Source organism: Vespa crabro, chromosome 3 (assembly GCF_910589235.1).
Source record: "Vespa crabro chromosome 3, iyVesCrab1.2, whole genome shotgun sequence".
Taxonomy (NCBI): domain Eukaryota; kingdom Metazoa; phylum Arthropoda; class Insecta; order Hymenoptera; family Vespidae; genus Vespa; species Vespa crabro.
Window position 1 is genome coordinate 14,212,923 of NC_060957.1, and position 21,335 is coordinate 14,234,257.

Sequence of the window (21,335 nt, forward strand, 5' to 3'; positions counted from 1 at the left end):
AAGATAAGTTAAACAATCGACTACCAGATAACGCTTCGATCGATGCGGATTATGGCGGGACGATTCGTAATTACTTTTACAAGGTTTCTTTTAGAAAAAGCTCACATATGTATGCACGTACGAATGAATGAATGAATGAATGAATGGATGGATGGATGGACGGATGAATGGATGGATGGATGGATGGATGAATGGATGGATTAGGTACAGTGGATGAGAGGAATGTGAAAGAAAACGTAACAGCAAAGGTGAAGATGCGTTTGTTTATTATTAACCTTATGTAATATCGTTTCAAATTCTCAATTACATTATTATATATAATAATAATTATAATAATCATAATAATAATATGACAATGTATACAGGTTAGATACAACTTTTTCTTCATCTTGCATGGAGTTTTGTTAATTTTTTTCTTCATCTTAATAAATCGGTTTTTGTTTCATAATTCAGTTTGTTCTCTCTTTTGCATTTTTTTTTCTTCTTCTTTTTTTCTGCATTCATCCTTTATATTTTTTTTTCTTTTTTTCTTTTTTTTTTTTTTTTAACCCAATTTGGTGGTACATGCCATCGCCGAAGGAGATATCAAGATATCGGTTCGACATGCTCAATTCTCAAAAGACGCTCGCATGCCGCCAACTCAGGTATATATCAGTCGTATTATAGCATATTTTCTGAACACAATGTTTTTACACATAAAGTTAGGAAACTTATGTTATTTTACTCCGGCCGCAACATGTTCCAAAGATTCAGAAATTAAGTTTCGTCGTTATACAAATTAATTAAGTCTTTCGTCAACGTCGTTCGATCATATTATTTTTATCTTTTGGGCACAAAACGCCCTTTCTCTCTTCTTTCGTATTCTAAAAAGATTATTATGTAAAATACAAGCAATGCACACGGAAGAAAGATTTTTTTTTTTAATGGCTATAAGAGGCACAAGAGGTGTATTAATCTCCTCACTGTGATTGCGAAAATTAAAAACGATGTAGGTGAAAATACGTTTTTCCGATGGGGGAAGATTTGATTTTTGCTTTATACGCTTGGCGAATTTTCTTTTTATGTTTTCATGAGTCATTTATCGTTTATATGATTTTAATGCGATATGAACTGGGACGATCATAACAAAGAAAGGATCTACACGCGTTTTCCTTAGCCTTCGATGGTATATAATGGTGTATAATGTTGTCTGTATGACGAATCAAGAAAGAAAATGCGATTTTACTCGATGGTAAAAAGATTTCTCTTTTCTTTTTTTTTCCTTTTTTTCTTTTCTTTTCTTTTTTCTTCTTTTCCTTCTTTTTTTCAGACAAGCATTTTTAAAGTACGAAAAGCAAATCATTTGGAACATGAATTACGGCTAGCTCTTACTTCTATGTAAGTGTATACATCTCTGTGGTTTGCTAATTGGCTTAAATACTCTGCATTTTGCGACAATTGTTGAGTGTGGACAAATTTTTCCAGGGTAATAATAACTGTCAATAAATAATGCGCATGTGTCAAAGATACAATGAAGTATGAAGCAATTTTTTAAAATCAATCTCGATAAAGATGCTTTTCCACAGGAAAGAAAAATTAATATATATGTATATATATGCATCACAATATGATATCGTCTGTGATTAGGAATTTTGTTCCATCATTAAAAATTTGTGTTCGTGTAGCCATCCGGCACGCTCGCTAACAGTTTTTCAATTTTTCCTTATTAATCCACTCTCTCTCTCTCTCTCTCTCTCTCTCTCTCTCTCTCTCTCTCTCTCTCTCTCTCTCTCTCTCTCTCTCTCTCTTTTATACTCACTCTCTCTCTCTCTCTCTCTCACACACACATTTTCTCTCTCTTTCTCTCTCGTACAATCGCGTCGAGATACTTCTCCAGTACAAGAATCGTTCGAACTGCGCCCCTCTGCCCCGAAAAAATTGTCTCTAAATTTAAATCTCGACGGCAATCGCCTTTTTCTTTTCTTTTTTTTTTTTTTTTTTTTTAACTAGCTCTTCTTAAATTCACTAAAAGTTATATTATATAACCAATCACTTTGATACAGATAAACAATAATAATTATTCAGTTAAAATCAACAATCGTCAAAAAAAAAAAAAAAAAAAAAAAAAAAAAAAAAAAAAAAAATGCTTCGATGCATTGCCAAAGATGACACTGTGCCCACAAGTCGCTTAGAAAAAATTAGAGACCATAATTATTTTTTCATTCGGTACTGTACAGTATGTTTATTTATTTATTTATTTTTTGTTTATCTTTATTCAATCAAATGCACATAAAAATAATGTGTGAATGCATAAAAATAATATGTACGACGACGTTTTTTTGTTTTTTTTTCTTTTTTTTCTCTTTTTTTTTTTTTTTTTATATAAAAGTTTGTAAATGATTATTAGATCTCGATCCAAGTACAAATCATTATCGTTATCATCATAACGGCAAACTTGAAAATAATTTCATCGGAAATTACGACGAAAAGAATTCTAATTCTTGATATTCTAAGGCCGTATACGAATAAAAGACATACGATACAGCAGTGAAATTGTTAAAAATTGCAGAACCGATAACTTCATTGTCATTGTTAGAATAATGAGCACAGTGACTAACAACATGGATTCGGAAGAGGGCACGTGTGAAATCACACATTATCTATATTTATAGTGTGTACTGATTTTTGCCGTTTTTTTTTGAGATCGAGATAACGTTAGAATTTATCATAGAAAATCCTTAACGTTTCGCGATTAATCTCTTTACTTCTGATAGATCAAACACCACGTACAGCTTGTACTGCTGAAGTTATTAAAAAGTTATCGATGGTCAAATGCGACACACTTAGTCATGTCCTGCATGTATTGTGCGAGAATATAACTGCCTTTCGATCTTCGATACGCCTTCTGCTACGATGTTGTATCCTCTTCTATGTAATGTCATCGAATAGTTATCAAATCGTTTTCAAATCCGCCCTAATCACGACATGGACTCATTTCACTTTCGTGTTTTTAATATATATACCCAAGGAATCGTAGAAATTCAAGAATTACAAGCAGGACTTAAATATATATGTACGTGTCTATCGTTAAAAATGTTTATTCCTTTAATAATTAAGAAAAGTCGATGCGCGGGTACGATGAACGTGAACCTTCAAGTTTAACTTGAAAATGCTAATGTGCTTATGTCAAAAATGTACTTCTGAGAATTTCTGATTGCAGCTGTATAAAAATATACAAATCATTTCAAAGTCTGCACGATTAAAATAATTCGCAGCAGACAGAATAGCTGATAAAATATATCATTTCTATCAACTACTGAAGACTGTGTATTATGTTTCATATACATTAACAACTAATACAAAATGAATTTTTGGATTCGAACTTGGCTATGAGATATATGTCTTTTCAAATGCAGTGCTAGGAATTCCAGTTATCTATCATCTTTTTTAGGTCAAGCTCTTTTTTGTCAACAGTCACAATCATACAGTGGAAATATTATTTAAGACTACTATTTGATATTGCAGATTTTATACAAGAAAAGAAAAACAATAAATTAACACACCGCAACGAAGTGTAAAAAAAAAAAAAAAAGAAAAAAAAAGAAAAAAAAAGAAAAAAAAAAGAAAAAGAGAAAACCAAAAAAAAAAAAAAAAGAAAGAAAAAAATATCGATATCGACCAAGTGATCAATGAATTATACATGTGGCTTTTATTCTTACATAATGCGATATTTTGAAGTAAATTTGTTTCTTTTTTCTTTCTATAATTTACATTTTGCGTCGCACAAATGAAAGCAAAATGTAATATTTGTATATGTGTCTAATATTGATAGAAAATGGAAGAGAGACAAATTGCCATTATTATCTATCTCATAATACATCGTAGGCTATCGATTGTAAGACGATTATGAAGATATTGATACAATTGAACTGTTTCCATATAAAAATATTTTTACTGCTTGCTATTTAAGGAAGATGATAAGCAACATGTATAATTCACTAGGACTCCTTCTTTTGTAATATTACATTAGTGATGACTATTAAAATTTATATTGTTGCCGGTCACATCTGCGCTGTATAAAGACTTACTACTTCAATTGCATTTAGTCTGCCTTCAGGTACTATACTACACCTACAAATGGTAGCGTATTCAGAAAATACACTCGCGGCAATTGAAATTTAGTAAAATCAGAAATATTGAACGCATTTTTTGCACCACATATATATATATATATATACATACATACATATATATATATATTTTACATATATATATTTGTTTATATATATACGAATATATATATATATATATATATACACAAACATATATATACATATATATATATATATATCTATCTGTATCTCATGAATACTCGTAGTCTTTATACGAAATTAGAATAAAATAAAGTAATCGACTGGAAGGAATCCTATTTATTAAAAAGAAAAAAAAAAAAAAAGAAAAAAAAAACAGAAAGAAAAAAAAAGAAAACAAAGAAGTGAAGCTGACAACTTGAAAAGAATTTAAACCTAAATCATGCGATAAGAAATAAATGATCATCAGAGCAAACGGCAAAAATCAATGACGATTAGCATTGGAAACATGTGTATGTGAATACGCGCGTATTGTTTATTATAAAGTACCTAGGTTTTTCGTATGATTATACCATTCTTGATCGATCTTACGTGTATACTGCTTTTTTAAACTTTCTTATTACTGTTTTTATGTATAAATATGTATTGTTGTTAAGCTGCGCAAACTTCGTTTGTTTAAAGTCCTTCTTTAGCAACAAACCGACGTTTGCAATATCCTCATTTTTCATCAAAGTAAATAAAAAGAATTGTGTTTACAATGTCTGTGTTTCCTCCTCCCACACTTACAAGCTAAACCCTAAAGCTGCACTCTTATCATTCACCTAAGTGTATTGTACAAATAACACCAGCATTCAACACAATTGTTTGCTCGCAATTATTTCCTAACCGTTTACATTCGTGACATCGTGTATAAAACTCTATTGGAGTACATGCTTAAATTGGTAATTCTTACTTCTTCCTTCTTTTTACGCGGCAATAATAGTAATTATCACTTTTTTGCTCTCTAGGCCACACAGTTTGGGTGCCGAAAGTTTTTGTTTTTGTTTTTTTTTTCTTTTGTTTTTTTTTTTTTCCCCTTCCTTCTGCTTCTTCTTAATGTTATATCGACTAAACTGTTCAAAGTGTCTACAGAATCGGGCAGGACCCACGAGGCCAGCTGGGTTCATCCTCACTAGACCATAACTGTCTGTCCGTGCTCGAAAAGTTTCATAAATCTTCTGTGCTAGTTATTATATCCATGCCCAATATAGGGCCAGTCAGCATGTAAAAAAAAGTAACAGAAAAAGAGGTTACCCTCGTTCTTTCCTTTTCTTAGCTTTTTCCTACTTATCAGTATCTTCACGGCGTCATTAAATGTTATCACGCTTAAAGTACGTCTCCATTCTGGTATAATATCTCTTGGTTCAGAGACGAAGGCTTCGTTTGTGATTTGCTTTGGAATACGCGTTTTTCCATGTAATTTCATCTTTTTCATTTTTCTTTTGTTTCCTTTTTGTCCTATTTCCTCTTCATCGTCATCGTCTTTTCATTTTTCTTCTTCATTTTCTTCTTCTCTACGTCGATCAGTCAAACCAATTCCGAAAAGCTATAGGGTTCACTGTCATAGTGATCAATAATATTACACTACTTGTCTTGGTACTTGATAAACTAATGTTTGGGGACGACTTCAAGCTGTACGCTTCCTTTCCTAGTTTTCTTCTCTTCTTCGTTGACGCCACGACAATACTCTAAACATGCCACGAGCTCGATTCGTAACCGTTTAATAGTTTTCTACGGTCCCACGATCGTAACATCTGTATTGTCCTCCGTTATTTCCTTTTCTAATTCAATGGATAGCGACTGGACTTTGTTGGACGCACACCCCAACCATAGGGCTATCTTCCCTTTCCGGATCTCTCTGTTTACCGGTTGAGACCGTCGACGGCTGTCTAACCATCCCATGTGTATCGGTCGTCGAGTAACCGTAATTATAGAAGTTTTGCTGCTGTATCATCGGTGAGGTCATCATCGCAGGCAGATGGGGTATACCAGGTAGAATTAGGCTATTGTACGATCCAAGAGAGCTTGGTATCAGCGAGTTGTTGTCCATGGGCTGCATGGACATCGAAGTGGACGCAGACACCCCAGTGGCTGATGTTGATGGATAGCCTGTTGTTATGCCGCGCCGACTACTTGAATGACGAGGTGAAGCCTCACATTCCATGGGTTGATAGCTACCAGGGAGGCTTGACACTTGCATCAGACTACCGCTGCTGCTGCTGCCCTGTCCTGACATGGTTACCAGTCCTATGACACCAAGAAAAATCTAATTTTATCTGCACGGATGATAGGTATTAAGCTACACTAATATATGCAATCAGTATTCACGAAAACCGCTAGCTTTTACAATCTCACTAGAGGAGTTAAGAGAAATAAAAAGTTGAACAATCTACAGGGATTTTGCAGGCATTGAACTTCACTGCTACGATTCTTGTCTTTCGACAATATCTTTGTTCCTAAGGATACCTAAGATTTCAAAAACCAAGTGCCAAAAAGTAAGTGCTACAATACACTCTGAATATAATATCCTCTTTTAAAAGATTTCAACAAACTTACTATACTTGTTATACACGGACAATTTCGAACATATTATTTTCATATAATTTTTAATATAATACACGATGGGTATTACTTGATTGAAAAGGTACTCGTTACAATGATTTTTTCTTTTTTTCTTTTTTTTTTTTTTATATAGCGCGTTTTTGTACATAATACCTGCTTCTTAGTTTAGTCTTTACTACCATGTATTTAAAATATGCTCACAATTTATGTAGCAGCAAAAAATGTTTCTTGCATTCCTTAGTAATATTGCTATTACTATTTTAATGCAGTTTTTTCTTTTATTTTTTTTTTTTTTCTCTTTGAAAATTCAGTTGCATTTCATGAAACATCTTAATATCTAAATTATTATCTCGCGTATATAGTATTGATGCACTTTTGCAAAGTGTACGATGCAAGCGGTCTAAAGCATGCATGAAAGTATATAAAGGAAATTGAATTGAAATGAAATGACTTATCTACAAAATAGATATTATCAGCACAATAATGTGTCACATCAGTTGGAATATGTTTAAGAAAAAATTTCATCACATCTTGCTGTTCGATAATGTGCGTGTATTGTTACGTAGTAGCATGCATATCATGTAAGTGTAAGTTAAACAAATAAATAATTAAATTAATTATAGTAAATAAAGGAAGAAAAAAAAGAAACATATTCCAATAATTCTCTATCGTATTAATTATTATTCTCGGATTCTATGAGAATGTTTTATCACGATATGAAGTGTCCTTTTGTCATAAACATTGCGATGGACACAACATATACTGTACTACGCATAGATCGAGCCATGGGCTAGCAAAGTCCATCCATGGCTCAGGAAAGGGTGTTTTTAAGCAAGCAAGGCTTCGCGCAATACATCCGAGGCCAGGACATTATTATCAGGGGCATCGTTAGTTTTTTAGCTTGTAGGATTGTTTGTTAGACAGAACTTACTTATGTTAGTAAGTAAGATTAAGGTTGGGGCCTAGGACAGGTCGTCGCCGCCCCGCGGATACGACAGTCATCGAGCCACGTACTGTCCCCCCATCATATCTACGGGCAACAACAAGTATTGTTTAGTTTGTGCAGAAAGTAAAAATACATATAATTATGAAGATACATGGAGCATCAACACCTTTTTTAAATTCAAATGAAATATTATTAACCTAAGAGAAAAATGATATTTTATATCGTTACTCGCATTTATAAAATGTTTAACACAAATTAACTATTGTTGTTATATTTGAAAGAAAAAAGGAAGAAAAATAGAAAAAAAAACAAAAAAAAAAAAAAAAAAAAAAAAACAAAAAATAGGAAAAAAAATAAAACAAAAAGAAAATAAAAAGAAAAAAAATAGCCTTTTATTTTCTGCACAAATTAAAACTTTCCTGAATGTTCAGTACAGTGGAACTCTCCATTTTAATAATATCTCAATGGTTCTCTCATTTTATCGCTGCTCTTCTTCGTTATTTAACTTTTTGATATCATGTGTGAATAGTACTACAACTTAAAGAGCCATATTTCTACATTGTTATATACGCGACAATGTAGTGCGAAGAGACACAACTCGTCATGCATCAAATGTGAAAAAAAAAGAGAGAGAGAGAGAGAGAGAGAGAGAGAGAGAGAGAGAGAGAGAGAGAGAGAGAGAGAGAGAGAGAGAGAGAGAGAGAGAGAGAAAGAGCGAGAGAGAGAGAGAGAGAGAGAGAGAAAGAGAGAATTCTACTGTTTTGAAAATGCTGCACTTATTAATTGTTCAATATCTTGTTAAAAGTCTTTACGAAATTCTTCATTCTCGCATAATTGCTATATTCAGAACAATATTAATTCTGATAATGATGAACAACTGTTAAAATGATCAAGTTAAAAGGGACATTATGGATGTAATATCTTGTATGGATGAGACGTGATAGAAATAAAATATGAAACGAATAATGAGCAGTGAATGAAATCAAGCAACACAGATGTAATATTTTGGTAAAGTTACATTTGTCATTGCAATTAATTCGTTAAACGTAGCTATATTATCATAACAACAAGGAGCATGTGCACATTTCCCTTGAGACGAAATTTTCTGAAAGCTCTTTAAATGTTAACGCTTTCGAAGAAAATTCTAGAGTGTATAAGGTACTCAAATAAGGAAGCGTATGGATAACCGTTTAGTGCTGTGTGCACCGTGCAATCGTATATATATATGTATGTATATATATATACACATACACATGTACATATATATATGTACATATATATATATATATATATATATATATACATATATATAAATATCTTCTCAAAAGCTTTTTCACTCTAAGCAAACGGAATCTAATGAAATCTTGATGAAGTTGAAAAATACTATTTTAATCAAATATGATTTTGACTAGGATGTAAGTGCATTTCTGAAGGTGCTTTTACAAAATCCAACCATTTATATCATATTAGATTATATCAAACGACCCAGAAACCTCTTCTTATTTTCACTTAATTAAAGATCGAGACTAAAGAACCCTGTAACGTTGAAGTCATCTAAAAATCAAGCGAGTTGTACTCTTGTTCTTTTTTTTTATATATATATATATATATTACAGCATAATATATATATGTATGTATATATATATATATATATATATATATATATATATATATATATATATATATATATATATTACAGACTGTGTTTTCGACAAACTTAGTCTGTACTCGCACGAAGAGTGAAACAAAATAGTAACCCACCATGATCCTGGCTCATAGACACCACTGCTGGACTTGTATTTGCACTATTTGCAGCAGCAATGTTCGTGTTGGTCCCCTCATCGGCTGTTCTCTTAAAGAAATTGTGCTGAAGCGCGTAGTATGGCGTAACTCTCGTCTTTGGATCAAAATCCAACATTCGTAGAATTAGGTCCTTAAATTTGAGGTAGTCAGAAATGGAGTGACCAGGTTCACCTATCCTTCTACCACCAGGACCGCCACTTTCAACGCCCAAAATTTCGTGTAACCGCCTTGTACCAGGAGGTTTATACTTTTTACCGTCTTTGGACTTTTTCAGCACATACGAGCCATCCGTGGGGACTTTGTCAAAGTATTTCCGCGCTTTATGCGCTTGGTCCAATATACGTTTTGGTGGCATGCCTAATACTTCGACAATTTTGTTCATTTGATCGACCTACGAAAAGATACGTACATACAAAAATTTATTATATGTATTATTTTAGAAAATCGATTTAGATTATAATAAGATTTAATAACAAACTAGTAAACTACTATGTCGTACAATGGCATCTCGTGCTTATTGATCATTATCGAGTAGTACACCATTGCGTATACGACATTAATTAGAATAATTTGTATTTTTACCTCATTGGCCCCACTAAACAAAGGTTCTCCTGTATGCATTTCTACCAAAATACATCCCAAACTCCACATGTCTATCGCGAGGTCATATGGTATTCCTAACAGAACTTCTGGAGATCTGTAAAACCTGGACTGGATATACTGATATATCTGAAAATAAAGCACAAGGATTTAGAAATATGAGAGAAAGAGCGCTATCAAAAAACAAAAAGAAAAAAAAGAAAGAGAAAAAAAAAAAGAAAAAAAAAAAAAAGAAAAAAAAACGCTACATCTTATTATCAGCATATTCAAGGACATATACCCTTTGACCAAGTTGACACGAACTGCCGAAGTCGACTATCTTTATCGCGCTTCGTTTGGGATTGCACAAAAGAATGTTCTCAGGTTTCAGATCACAGTGAATGATGTTCAATTCCGGCGTAGACAGGAACAAGAGGGCAGTACACAGTTGCTGTGCAAATTTTCTTGTCAAATTTAACGAGACACCCCGAAAATTTGTATTCCTAAGTAGGTCATAAAGATTATACGATAGCAATTCGAATACCAAACATAAATGATTTCGCCACATAAAATGCCTCTTTAGTTTAACTGAAATCAAACGAAAAATATTCGATTAATATTAACATTCGATCTAAGCGCCGTAAGAATATTGGAATAAATGGATTTACCTATATAATACTTGTTGTCTGTATCCGCCCTGTTCATCATTTCCAATAACCTAACTTCGATTTGCGCTTGATTTAGAAAAGGTTTTTTATTCTTGATGATTTTTATTGCCACTTGCGTTTGCTCTTCGTGGTCAAATGCTTTTACTACTTGGCCAAAACTGCCTTTACCTATGAAACAATGAAAATATGATAGTATTAACGTAAATATTATAGTTTATTATTATTAATAAGATCATATTACCTATTAATGAATCGATCTCATATCGATCGAGGAACTTTTCCCCATTCTTGATAATGTAATCGTGGTTGTCGTCGTCCCAACCGTCATTATAAAGCTTCCTTTCCTTTTTATGCGAACCATCTTCTCCCTGCATCTGTTGTGCTCTTCTCTTCTTCTTCGCATAATAAACCTATAACAAATAAATAAAAAAAAAATACATATATACATGTGTATATATATATATATATATATATATATATATATTGACATGAATCAAATCATAGAAATTCTGTCTATTTATTAGCATAATTGCGCAAACAACTGAAAAGTTTTCTTCGCGCCTTAACCATCTGTTAGCAATGCACCTATACTACCCATCCGACACCATACTAAAGTTATAACATGCATTCATGATCCACTCACATTTATCACTTGGGTTACATACGCACGCAAAAGTGCGCACACGTGCACACACGCATTTACGTATTCACGTGTACAAAGAGAGACGAAATCGCGTAGAAGCAGAACATGCGGTCTCATATTTGTGCACGTATACGCAAAGCATACATGTCGCGCACCGCACGCGCGCGCGCGTCTCATTCACGCTGGCAATCGAATGATGATGACTTTAGGATAGACCTAGATACTTAATCAAACATTTTTCGATGACGATAAGAATTGTTCAAAAAAAGTTATCAAGAAATATTTATAGTATTTCGCAATTGCGATATATTAAAAGAAGATACGCAATAAAAATGGCCGTAGTCATTTTATGAGAAATACGCGAACCTTTACAGAATTAATTTCGTTTATGATACGCCTATGCCAAGATTATTATTACCGGCGCATAATATCGAATTCTAATTTACGCATACATTTAATATTCGTATCGTAATAATAATAATGATGATAATGATGATGATAATAATAATATAATAATAATTATAATATAATAATAATAATAATAATAATATAATAATAATCATTAATAATTATAATATTATATTATTATTATTATTATTATTATTATTATTATTGTTGTTGTTGTTGTTGTTGTTATTGTAATGGCAGTAATGATCCGCTTTATGATAATAAATAAGTGAAAAACATGGAAGAAGCGTGCGTCCCCGCGAAGGAGTTGGAAGCGTTGCGTTTTCTCAACAAAAATGCCATGTAATTCGGTAAACGATCTGTCTGCGAGGAAAGGACGAGGTCTCGGGGAGAAGAGGGGCAAGGAGAGGAGTAAAAGGGGAAGAGGGCGCAGAATCCGATCTGCCGCCTCTCCAGCAATCGATATGCCTGCGACCACGTGAAAACCACGCCGTTCGACGGGGACGACGCCAAAAACTCCCGACACCTTGTACTACTACTATCTACTACTACTCTACTACTGCTCTATTATTGCTCTGTCCCAAACATCGTAAAAAATTGTTGTCGCCGGGTTGTGTCGTCGTCCATGATGATTCAAAGGATCTTCGAAAGAACGAAAAGAGAATGAAACAATGATAAACATTTTTCACGCTGAAAACGAAAAGAGAGAGGCGAAAGAGAATTCCAATTACTATGCCAATCAAACGCATTACACACCACACACAACGATCAGAATGAAACGTCGTATTACCGAACGACGATTGTTTAATAATTTTACAAATATTATAATGTAAATTAAAAGATCAAACGTATCCTCGTGCACAAACACTTTCATCTTTCGTCGAGATTTTCTACTTCGTCGAGAAAATATATCAAGTTAAAACGAAATATTTCCTTCCTGAACGTATTATAACACAGCGGACATAATAATCTTAAATCACTATGAACTTTCCGAAAGAATTTCAATAAACGAAGGACCGTTCTAATTTCTATTCCAAAGATAAGCGATAATCCCTTTCTCTTTCCTCACCTCTTAAAACCACGTTAAAGAACGAGCCGCCCAACGTGGCGTGCGAAGAATCGTAACGCGGGAGAATATACCTCTCCTCTCGGCACTCCACGTAGATAGAAGAAGAAGAAGAAGAAGAAGAAACCGGTATCGTCCCGAAGGATATACATAAGCGAATTCGTAGATACGCGATTTCATTGTCGTCTCTCTCTTTCTCTCTTTCGTCCTGTCGGAGGCAACGTCGCCGCCCGATCGTCACCGGGTGGTGTCCACCCTCCCACTCCACCTCATCGGCCCTCCCTTTCTCTTTTGTCCCCTCTTCCTCCGACAATTCTCTCTCTTTCTCTCTCTCTCTCTCTCGCTCGCTCGCTCGCTCGCTCGCTCCTCTTTCATTCCCAACCTTCCGCCTAACGCACACACTATCGCGTCGGTAGTTCGCATACACCAAGAGTGAACGTCTCCTACGCGTGCGTGCGTGCGTGCGTGCGTGCGTGCGTGCGTAAGGTGTGCGTGCGTGCGTGTGAGATATATAGAGAAAGAAAGAAAGACAGAGAGAGAGGGGGAGAGAGAGAGAGAGAGAGAGAGAAGACGATGACGCCGCTAGCCTGTTTTCCTCTCTCTCGTTTCTGTTGCTATGCGCGAGTGCATGAGACCGGCCCCATATGGTGCGTTCACCACCATCCTCGCCAAAAGCAGCCCAGGGCCACTACGAAGCGCGCGATGAGAGGAGGGAGACGGAAAGCACAGAAGCACGCGCGGCTCTCCCTACGCTGAGATAGAAAGAGCGAGAGCGAGAGCGAGAGCGAGAGAGAGAGAGAGAGAGAGAGAGAGAGAGAGAGAGAGAGAACAAGACGAACAAATCCGACCAAGAGAGAAAGAGAAAGAAACGGTGGGTGGCAACATATATAAGATGCATAGGCATCTCTTTTTCTCTCTCTCTCTCTCTCTCTCTCTTTCTCGACTCATCTCGCGACTTCGAAACGTCATCCGCGAGACGACGCACCAAAGCGCCGATCTTACGAAACATTTCTTCTTCTATCTCTTTTTTTCCCTTTTCTTTTTCCGTTTTTTTTTCTTCTTCTTCTTCTTTTCATTCCTTTTTATTCCAATTTCCTTCCATAAGTACGCGATAAACACTCGCAAGATTGAAAAACGTACTCGCGTTGATAACTATTTGTTCCTGCTATTACAAGATAAATGAGATGCAAAGAGACGCGCGTACCGACAAAGTACGAAGAACTACCTCCTCCTAAACGCTGCAATAACGTTTAGGAGAAGAGAGAGAAAGAGTCTTCGGAGAAATCTTACTAACCGTATTCGCCATATTTGTTTGGCGCGAAGTACGCAATCGTTTTAATGAGAAAACTGTCGCGCGTCAACAAAATATCGTAGATTTTGAAGAACGGGCGAATGATTAAATTTGATCAACAATTAGAATAAATAGGAACGACACTTTCGTCGAAATTAGACATCGGCAAAGATTAGAAAAGCCAAAATACGCGCTCTTTTGAATCTGCACCGGGAAGTGAAGAGGATGGATCAAGTAGACACTACTTAGTCCTCGAGCCGTTAGCGATCGTCCTGCCATCTTCTTCGATTTTCTTTATTTAAAGCGCGTAATTTATATTCTCAAAAGCGTATCGCTAAATGATCGTTTCTATTTTTACTTCGCGCTCGAGCGTGAATCGTTAAATCGGAAATATCAGAAAATGATGCGTTTGGTTACGGTGAGATGGTAAACGATACGACGAGGATTTCTCGCGTTTATGCGACAAACGAAATAAACTAGCGCTCAGTGAACAGCCCGGATAGGGGCGTCCCACTTTCGAAACCCGGTTTGTTAAGTCTTAATAGAACGAAATTATAATGCTCGGGAATAGAGTCGCGAAATCGTCAACGTAGGAAATTACTCGAGCTCGAGGACGCTCGCTGCTATTATTCTTTCCTGCGTTTTTTAATAATATATACAAGCTTTAGAATCTCTCTCTCCCCCTTCCTCGCTCGTATTATTAATAAAATTTTGATTTAGCACAGCGGATTGATATTTGTTCTATCGAATTTTTAAAACGCAATCCTCCGATCGTAGATCGTTTCTTCATTCCGCGCGATAAAGAGTATAGAGAATTTTCGAGATAGAAGAAAAGAGAGGGTGTCTCTGTTATGGTCGGAAGAGCACCGACGATCGAGGCCGTTTTGCAAAGAGCAAGAATATATAAGACATCTTTTTTCGTGCGGTCCTCGGCAAGAGGGGTAAGATAGAAGCGGAGGAGGAGGTCGAGAACGTGAGGAAGATTACGAGGAGAAGAGAAGACGACTAACGCCATCGGATGGTCGTGGAGCCGTTATGAATCTCTGCATCGAAGAAGAAGAAGTTGGATAGATGGAGAGGAGGAAGAGAGAAGAAACAGAGATAGAAATAGAGAAACGACTGCGGAGGAGGAGGAGGAGGAGGAGAGGTGACTAGGTAGGCAGCAGCTGGAGGGTGGGAGTAGACTGGCTGGAATTGGAAGGGGAATATGACGGAAAGAGAGATAGAGAGAGGAGAGATAGGAAAGATGAAGAGTAGGGAGAGAGAGATAGTGAGAGATGGAAGGGGCGTGATCAGGACTACCGGCCGAGTCATGAATGAAGTGACAGACGAAACGAGCGAGAGAGCAGCCGCCGCCGCCGCCGGCCCAGGCCGTTCCACGACCTTCCGGAACGTCTGCGTTCCACTTCTTCCCACCTCCTCTCCCTCCTCGTTTTCCTTCTGCTCTTGCGCGTCCTCGCGCTTTTTCGCGGATCCAACCGCGCGCGATCTTCCAATTCTCTCTCTTATATTCGTGATTTATCGATTCTCCCAGTCCACCTTTGGATATCTCTCTCTCCCACCATTTTCAAACGCACCAAAGAGCGGACCCCTCCGAACCATTACGATTCCTTCCCACCTCATGATATTAGACAAATCAATAATGATACTTTCGCTCAATGATATTCGTAGGAACTTTACGGCGTTGTTAAGGAGTTTGGTTGGGAATTCGAAGCGCCTTCTCTTTCTTTCCTCGTTGAAAGCGCCGAGGAGAGGTCTCTCTCTCTCTCTGTGCCACTACTACTTTGTTCGCTTATAACCGGCTTTCGATTTTTTCTTTTGCTTTTTGTTGTTTCCTTTTTTGTTTCTTTAAAGTCTCAAGGTAACTTCACCGTTGCTACGTTACTTTCGTAATTTCGCTTCGAATCACGATTCTTCCTTACTCGACCAGTTCCACTAAACAAAAGTCACTGCAAAGTATGTAAATTGTTAGAGAGAGAGAGAGAGAGAGAGAGAGAGAGAGAGAGAGAGAGAGAGAAAAGAATCCGCGCGGTGCATTAATCGCGACTATCTTGAAATTCTTCGAAAAAGAGAAATGGAACGGGGCACCGGCAACTAATAATCCGTGACTGCAATGGTGGAACCGTTTCTGAGTCACTGAGTTCGAGCAACGGTCAACGGAAAGTTTTGGCATGGCCAGCCAAAGGAGACAGAGCCTCGACGAACGAACGCGCACATTCACATGCACGCTCAGCCGTCTCTTCTGTGTTTGTCCAAGAGAAAAGAGACTCAGCGGCGATTGGGAATGCGCGAAGAAGCGAAGCGAAGCGAGCGTACGAACGAACGAATTTCTTTCGTTCGAGACAAGATCGAGAGATCTTACTTGTCAAATTTTCTTTTCGAAAAAGCCGCCGTGTATATTTTTCAAAATGGCGGCTAACCGAGGAAGTATTACGAACGCGTGACACGACGAACACGTGAGCAAATAAAGAGAGAACGAACAGCTGTTGGAAATTCGCGCTCGTTTCAAATTTATCCATGAACATTGTTCATGTCTCTCTCTCTCTCTCTCTCTCTCTCTATCTCCCCTTGAGTTTGAACTTGCAGAAGGTGTGTAAGCGTAACCGGCCTATCTTTTATTTTTACAGCTCCAGCTTTTTTTTCTTTCTTTTCACCGACTTCAAGGTCCCTTTGTAAAGAGTTTCTACGAAAAAAATTTCTCTTTCTCTTTCTCTTTCTAACGTTTTAATTCCGTCTCTTCGTTCATCGATCGAATCGAGGATCAACGAAGGAGAGCGCCGATCGAAGATTTCAAGGACGAAAGGCCCCTCTTCTTTCGAGGATAGAAAAGGGAGTTGTTAGCGGACCGTCTTGAAACGAAAGCCTTTTCTCCTTCGTCCTTTGTTCCTTCGGAAACCATCGAATTTTTCTGGCTGGTCTATAATCTTGTTTATTATTTGAGAAGAATCGATCGAGTTTTAGTTCCGTCTAATCTTTATGACGTTATCAACGTTCGCTCTATGATAAGATATTGCGTCGAAATTAGAGAAAAAAGAGAGAGAGAGAAACAATAATCCGTTACTCGATGTAATCGTATAGTTTACTTGTGCAATGCATCGTCGCATAATGACGTCGTTTATTGGATACAACCAATTCGCACTCGATTTAATTAAACGCGTTCACGTTTTTGCATTCCACGAGGGAACACAATAAGATACGTGGTGTTTAGGCCTTTTACTCCGTTTCTTAACGGTATTCGAGCCGTGCTTGTGAATTTACACCGCTAAGAATCGATGAAGAGATCTTTCAACGAGAAAGAAAGCAAAGTTTAACTTGCCCTTCCAACTTCTCATCATGAAGAAGGCCTTGAGGATCTTTCGGTTGGTTCTCTCGTGTCTACGACATGTGTATGTGGGTACGTATGTATGTATGTCGTATGTATACATATTCAAGAATCTAGACGTCCGAAAAGAAAAGCAAAAGAGTAGCGAGAAGAGAAGACCGATTTTATATCTATATAGAAGAATTAACCTTTTATCGAGCTCTATAAGCTAGTAATAAAGTTCAAATTAGAAAGAACGATTTCATTTCGATGGGTTGATCTAATCGAAGAAAGAAAAGAAAAAAAAACAAAAAAGAGATAAAAAGAAAAAGTAAAAAAAAAAAAAAATATAAAGAAAATTAATTCCATCGATCTAGCAAAGATCAAGATTTTCTTCATCGATTATGAAGACTACTGAGAGAAATGTGACCTTATAAAAAAGGACGAAGAGACCGTCCGATGATCGATGGACCACGAGTTAAAAGAGTCGTATACGTAAGCTCGTAAATTTGACCCCCACTATCCCACCCTCTCCCTCTTCTTCTACTTTGATGTATGGACACCCTTTCTACGTATGTCGTACACGAAGGGACGAGTAAAAGCGAGTGGCTGGCATCTGGGTCGTCTTTAATTATTCGCGAAGCTATTCTGACTTTTGACGAGCGCCCCAGGCGATGGGATTCGATTCCACGTTTGCCCTTTTTCTCCTCGTCGAAACTAAACCTTCGACATTCTTCCTTTTTTCCTTTTCTTCTTGCCCTTCCTTCGTTATATCTGTTACAGGCCGAGCTACGATTCGATGAAACAAAATTTCAACTGAAAATTCGTGATCGATCGATCCCAAGAATTCGATTCGAAAAAATATTTCCCATATAAAAGTTTGAAGGATGTTCAAAGAAGAAGAAGAAGAAGAAGAAGAAAGAAAGAGAAAGAGGGAAGGGGAAAGAGAGAAAAAGCTTTTCGATTGGTAGTTCGTATAGGTTCTTCCTCGCTTTGGCTAAGGGCTTCGCGAATCGTTTCATTTCTTCCTTCCTTTTTCTTTCCTCTCTCTCTCTCTCTCTCTCTCTCTCTCTCTCTCTCTCTCTCTCTCTCTCTCTCTTTCTCTCCCTCCCTACCCCCGTACTCTTTTCTCCTATTTATATTCCTTATTTTTCTGTTCTGCTTTATTTTTTTGTCTTTTTCTTCCTTTCTTTCTCGCCCATTCTCCCTCTGGGTCTTACAACAAACTCGAGATACGGAACGTCAGGATCGCATAGAGGGCGAGAGACAGTTTTCTCTCGTATATATGCTAAGTGTTTCGTGGTCTTGTCCATTGTTTTCGCGTTGAGACTTCGTGGATTGATTTTATTGCTTCTCCCCCGGCACATCTCTCTTTCTCTCTCTCCCCCTCTCTTTCTACAATTTCTACTATGTATTCTATATACTCATTCTTGAATTATCGAGAGAGAGAGAGAGAGAGAGAGAGAGGGAGGGAGAGAAAAAGAGGAGAAAGAAAACATTAGAAAAGTAAAGAAAACAAAGAGAATCGGTCACGAGTCTTCTAGGACGACGCACGAACGAAGAAACCCGAGGCGGTAAGACGATGATTACAAGAACAGCATGCAATGCCGTTCCACCAAAGCTTTTTTCTCTCTCTTTCTCTTTCTAATTCTCTCTCTCTCTCTCTCTCTCTCTCTCTATCTCTCTCGCTCTCTCCATTTTTCTTTCTTTCTTTTTTTCCCTTTCGATGCACCTCCGTTAGCCGATCAGGTTTTCTTTCCCCTTCTTCGTCCGGCGCACTAATCACGGATACATTCGCGTTATTTATATCGCCGTCCGTTTTATCGATATCCTTGCTTTTGTGCCGTCGCGGTAACGGCACCGGAGCGGAACGCGAGACAGCTGGAGAATACGATCGAACTTCCCCCCTTTTCTCTATTTCTCACATACTTATTTTCGAAAGCACGCGATCCCTATTTAACGCGGACTCACCCGTAGAATAGCCCTTCGAACGTATGATTTATGTAAATCGTGGCTAATTAATCGTAAGCTAAAGAGAAAAAGAGAGAGAGAGAGAGAGAGAGAGAGAAAATTCTTCGGAAGTTGCAAATCCCGGAAAACTCCGTAGAAGGATAGCTCGAAACTTTTCTTAACCCATTTACGCTTACTGGGTCGTAAATGACCTTCCTTTCTTTCTTCTTCTGGTCCATGCATCTATCTCCTCGTCAGCCCTTTTCCACTCTCTTATTCTCCGATCCTCTCTTTCTTTCGTTTTCTTTTTTCTTTTATTTTCTTTTTCTTTTTTTTTTTTTTTTATGATCGATTGTCTTCCGAGAACATGTTATTAATATCGAACGTAAAAGAAATCCTTCACTTGAATTTATTTTTCTCAATTCGCCCGTTTAATTTCTCACGTGATAAAGAGGCGTCTCTTACAAACAAACAAAAAATAAAAGAAGAAAAAAAAAAATAAAAGGAAAAATAAAGAAAAATTGAAGTATAATGAACTTCGAAAGAGAGTTCGAGGTAGTCGATCTTGGTTCATCACGGTTGTCCACCTAAACGCATAGTTATTAGCCGAGCTGCATCTCAACGGATATGCAGAATTCCCCAGACCTCTCTCTCCCCTCTCATTCCATAGGAATGTACCGATGGAGCAGCTACGAGCTGCTCCTCTCTCGGCACCCTCTCTCTCATCCTTCTCTTCTCCTTCGCGTCGTCCTCCTTTCTTTTTCTCTTCTCTTTCTCTCTCTCTCTCTCTCTCTCGCTCTCTGTCTCTCTCTCTCTATCTCGTGCCACCGGTTACGACGGTGTGCCCGAGAAGTGTTAATGCCGTCGTCTCGAACGTGGTTTGGCTTCGGTTGCCAAGCGAATCCGCTGTCACTGGGATTTCGAAAGGCACGTCACACGCTTGCCTTCCTTATATGTTCGTGGCCTTTACTACGGCCCACACGAGAAGAGGTCCTTTGCTGATAATACGAGAAGCCTGAATATGGCAAGATACCGTCTAATAAATTGTTTTCATCTTCGCTTCTTCTTTTTTTATTTTTGTTCTATTTTTTTTTTTTTTTTTTTTTTTTTTTTTGTGAAGAACAAATTCTCACACGTTTCTTGAGGTAGATAAGGAATTCTTGGAAGAGATAACGATAAATCATTGATCGAGAGTATAAGATAAAACTTCCAGATGGATGTGTAGGGGTATAGTCAGCGTGCTTCGACCATGAGCTCAACAGCTGTTTATATATCATAAGGCAATATCTATCTCGCTCTCTCATCCACCCATTTAGTTAAAGTAACCTCCTACGGTATATACCGTGGCACTGCACTTTGCGAACCATTTTGTATTTTTGATGGTACCACCTTCCATGAATTCTATTTCTCTTTAACTCGCGTGGGTGACAAATCTTCTTGCCAACTACCAGTAATTATCCTTTTTATCCTTTGGACGCGTTTCGTTTGTTTACGCGTTATCGCGTATGTATCTTTCTACGTTGGCGTCACATCGGCTACGTCAGGCGTGACGTCACTAAACTGCAATCTACAAGTAGCAAGATGACCGAAAGGGTATGTATGTATGTATGTATGCGCGGCGTTGTTTAAAATTTCGTCCACGTCTTGATCGTACGTCGATAGTAAGAATATCTAACTATGCTTTAAGATGAGCAATGTCAAGGCTACCGATACACCTCTTTTACCAATCATTGTCCAGACGAACATTTCTTTAAAGGAAAGAAAGCAAGCATATGAATGGATGGAGTCCGCGGACTACGAATCGATCGACGAAAGAAAAATACGAAAGAGGAAAGGAAAGAAGAAAAAAGTAAAGGAAAAAAGAAGAAGAATGAAAATGCTGCTCGAACATTTTTCAAAACGTATTCACAGTCGTAAGAAAAGTTTGTGCTCAGCGTAAAAAGACGTATCTCTTCTTAACGGTGGGAGGAAGAGACTTGATGCTAATAATCCAAAGTCTATCTATACAT

At 37.2% G+C, this 21,335-nt stretch overlaps 1 protein-coding gene and 1 long non-coding RNA gene across 7 annotated transcripts in view; one reads left to right on the forward strand and one right to left on the reverse strand.

Annotated features, from left to right (window-relative positions):
- Positions 1–244: 244 nt before the first annotated feature.
- Positions 245–21,335, reverse strand: part of LOC124423026 (serine/threonine-protein kinase minibrain) — a 48,754-nt gene continuing 27,663 nt past the window's right edge. For all 6 annotated transcript variants that reach the window (XM_046960256.1, XM_046960261.1, XM_046960259.1 and 3 more), the window contains exons 4-9: positions 10,909–11,077; positions 10,668–10,835; positions 10,301–10,587; positions 10,003–10,149; positions 9,379–9,811; positions 245–6,356 (exon numbers count right to left, since the gene is read on the reverse strand). In XM_046960256.1, the coding sequence (XP_046816212.1) occupies positions 5,896–6,356; positions 9,379–9,811; positions 10,003–10,149; positions 10,301–10,587; positions 10,668–10,835; positions 10,909–11,077 (1,665 nt within the window). In that variant the 3' untranslated portion in view covers positions 245–5,895. The remainder of the gene's footprint in view (positions 6,357–9,378; positions 9,812–10,002; positions 10,150–10,300; positions 10,588–10,667; positions 10,836–10,908; positions 11,078–21,335) is intronic.
- On the forward strand, positions 11,972–21,204 carry LOC124423034. The gene is made up of 2 exons (XR_006941998.1): positions 11,972–20,919; positions 21,014–21,204. It is a non-coding gene; the product is annotated as an uncharacterized LOC124423034 (long non-coding RNA).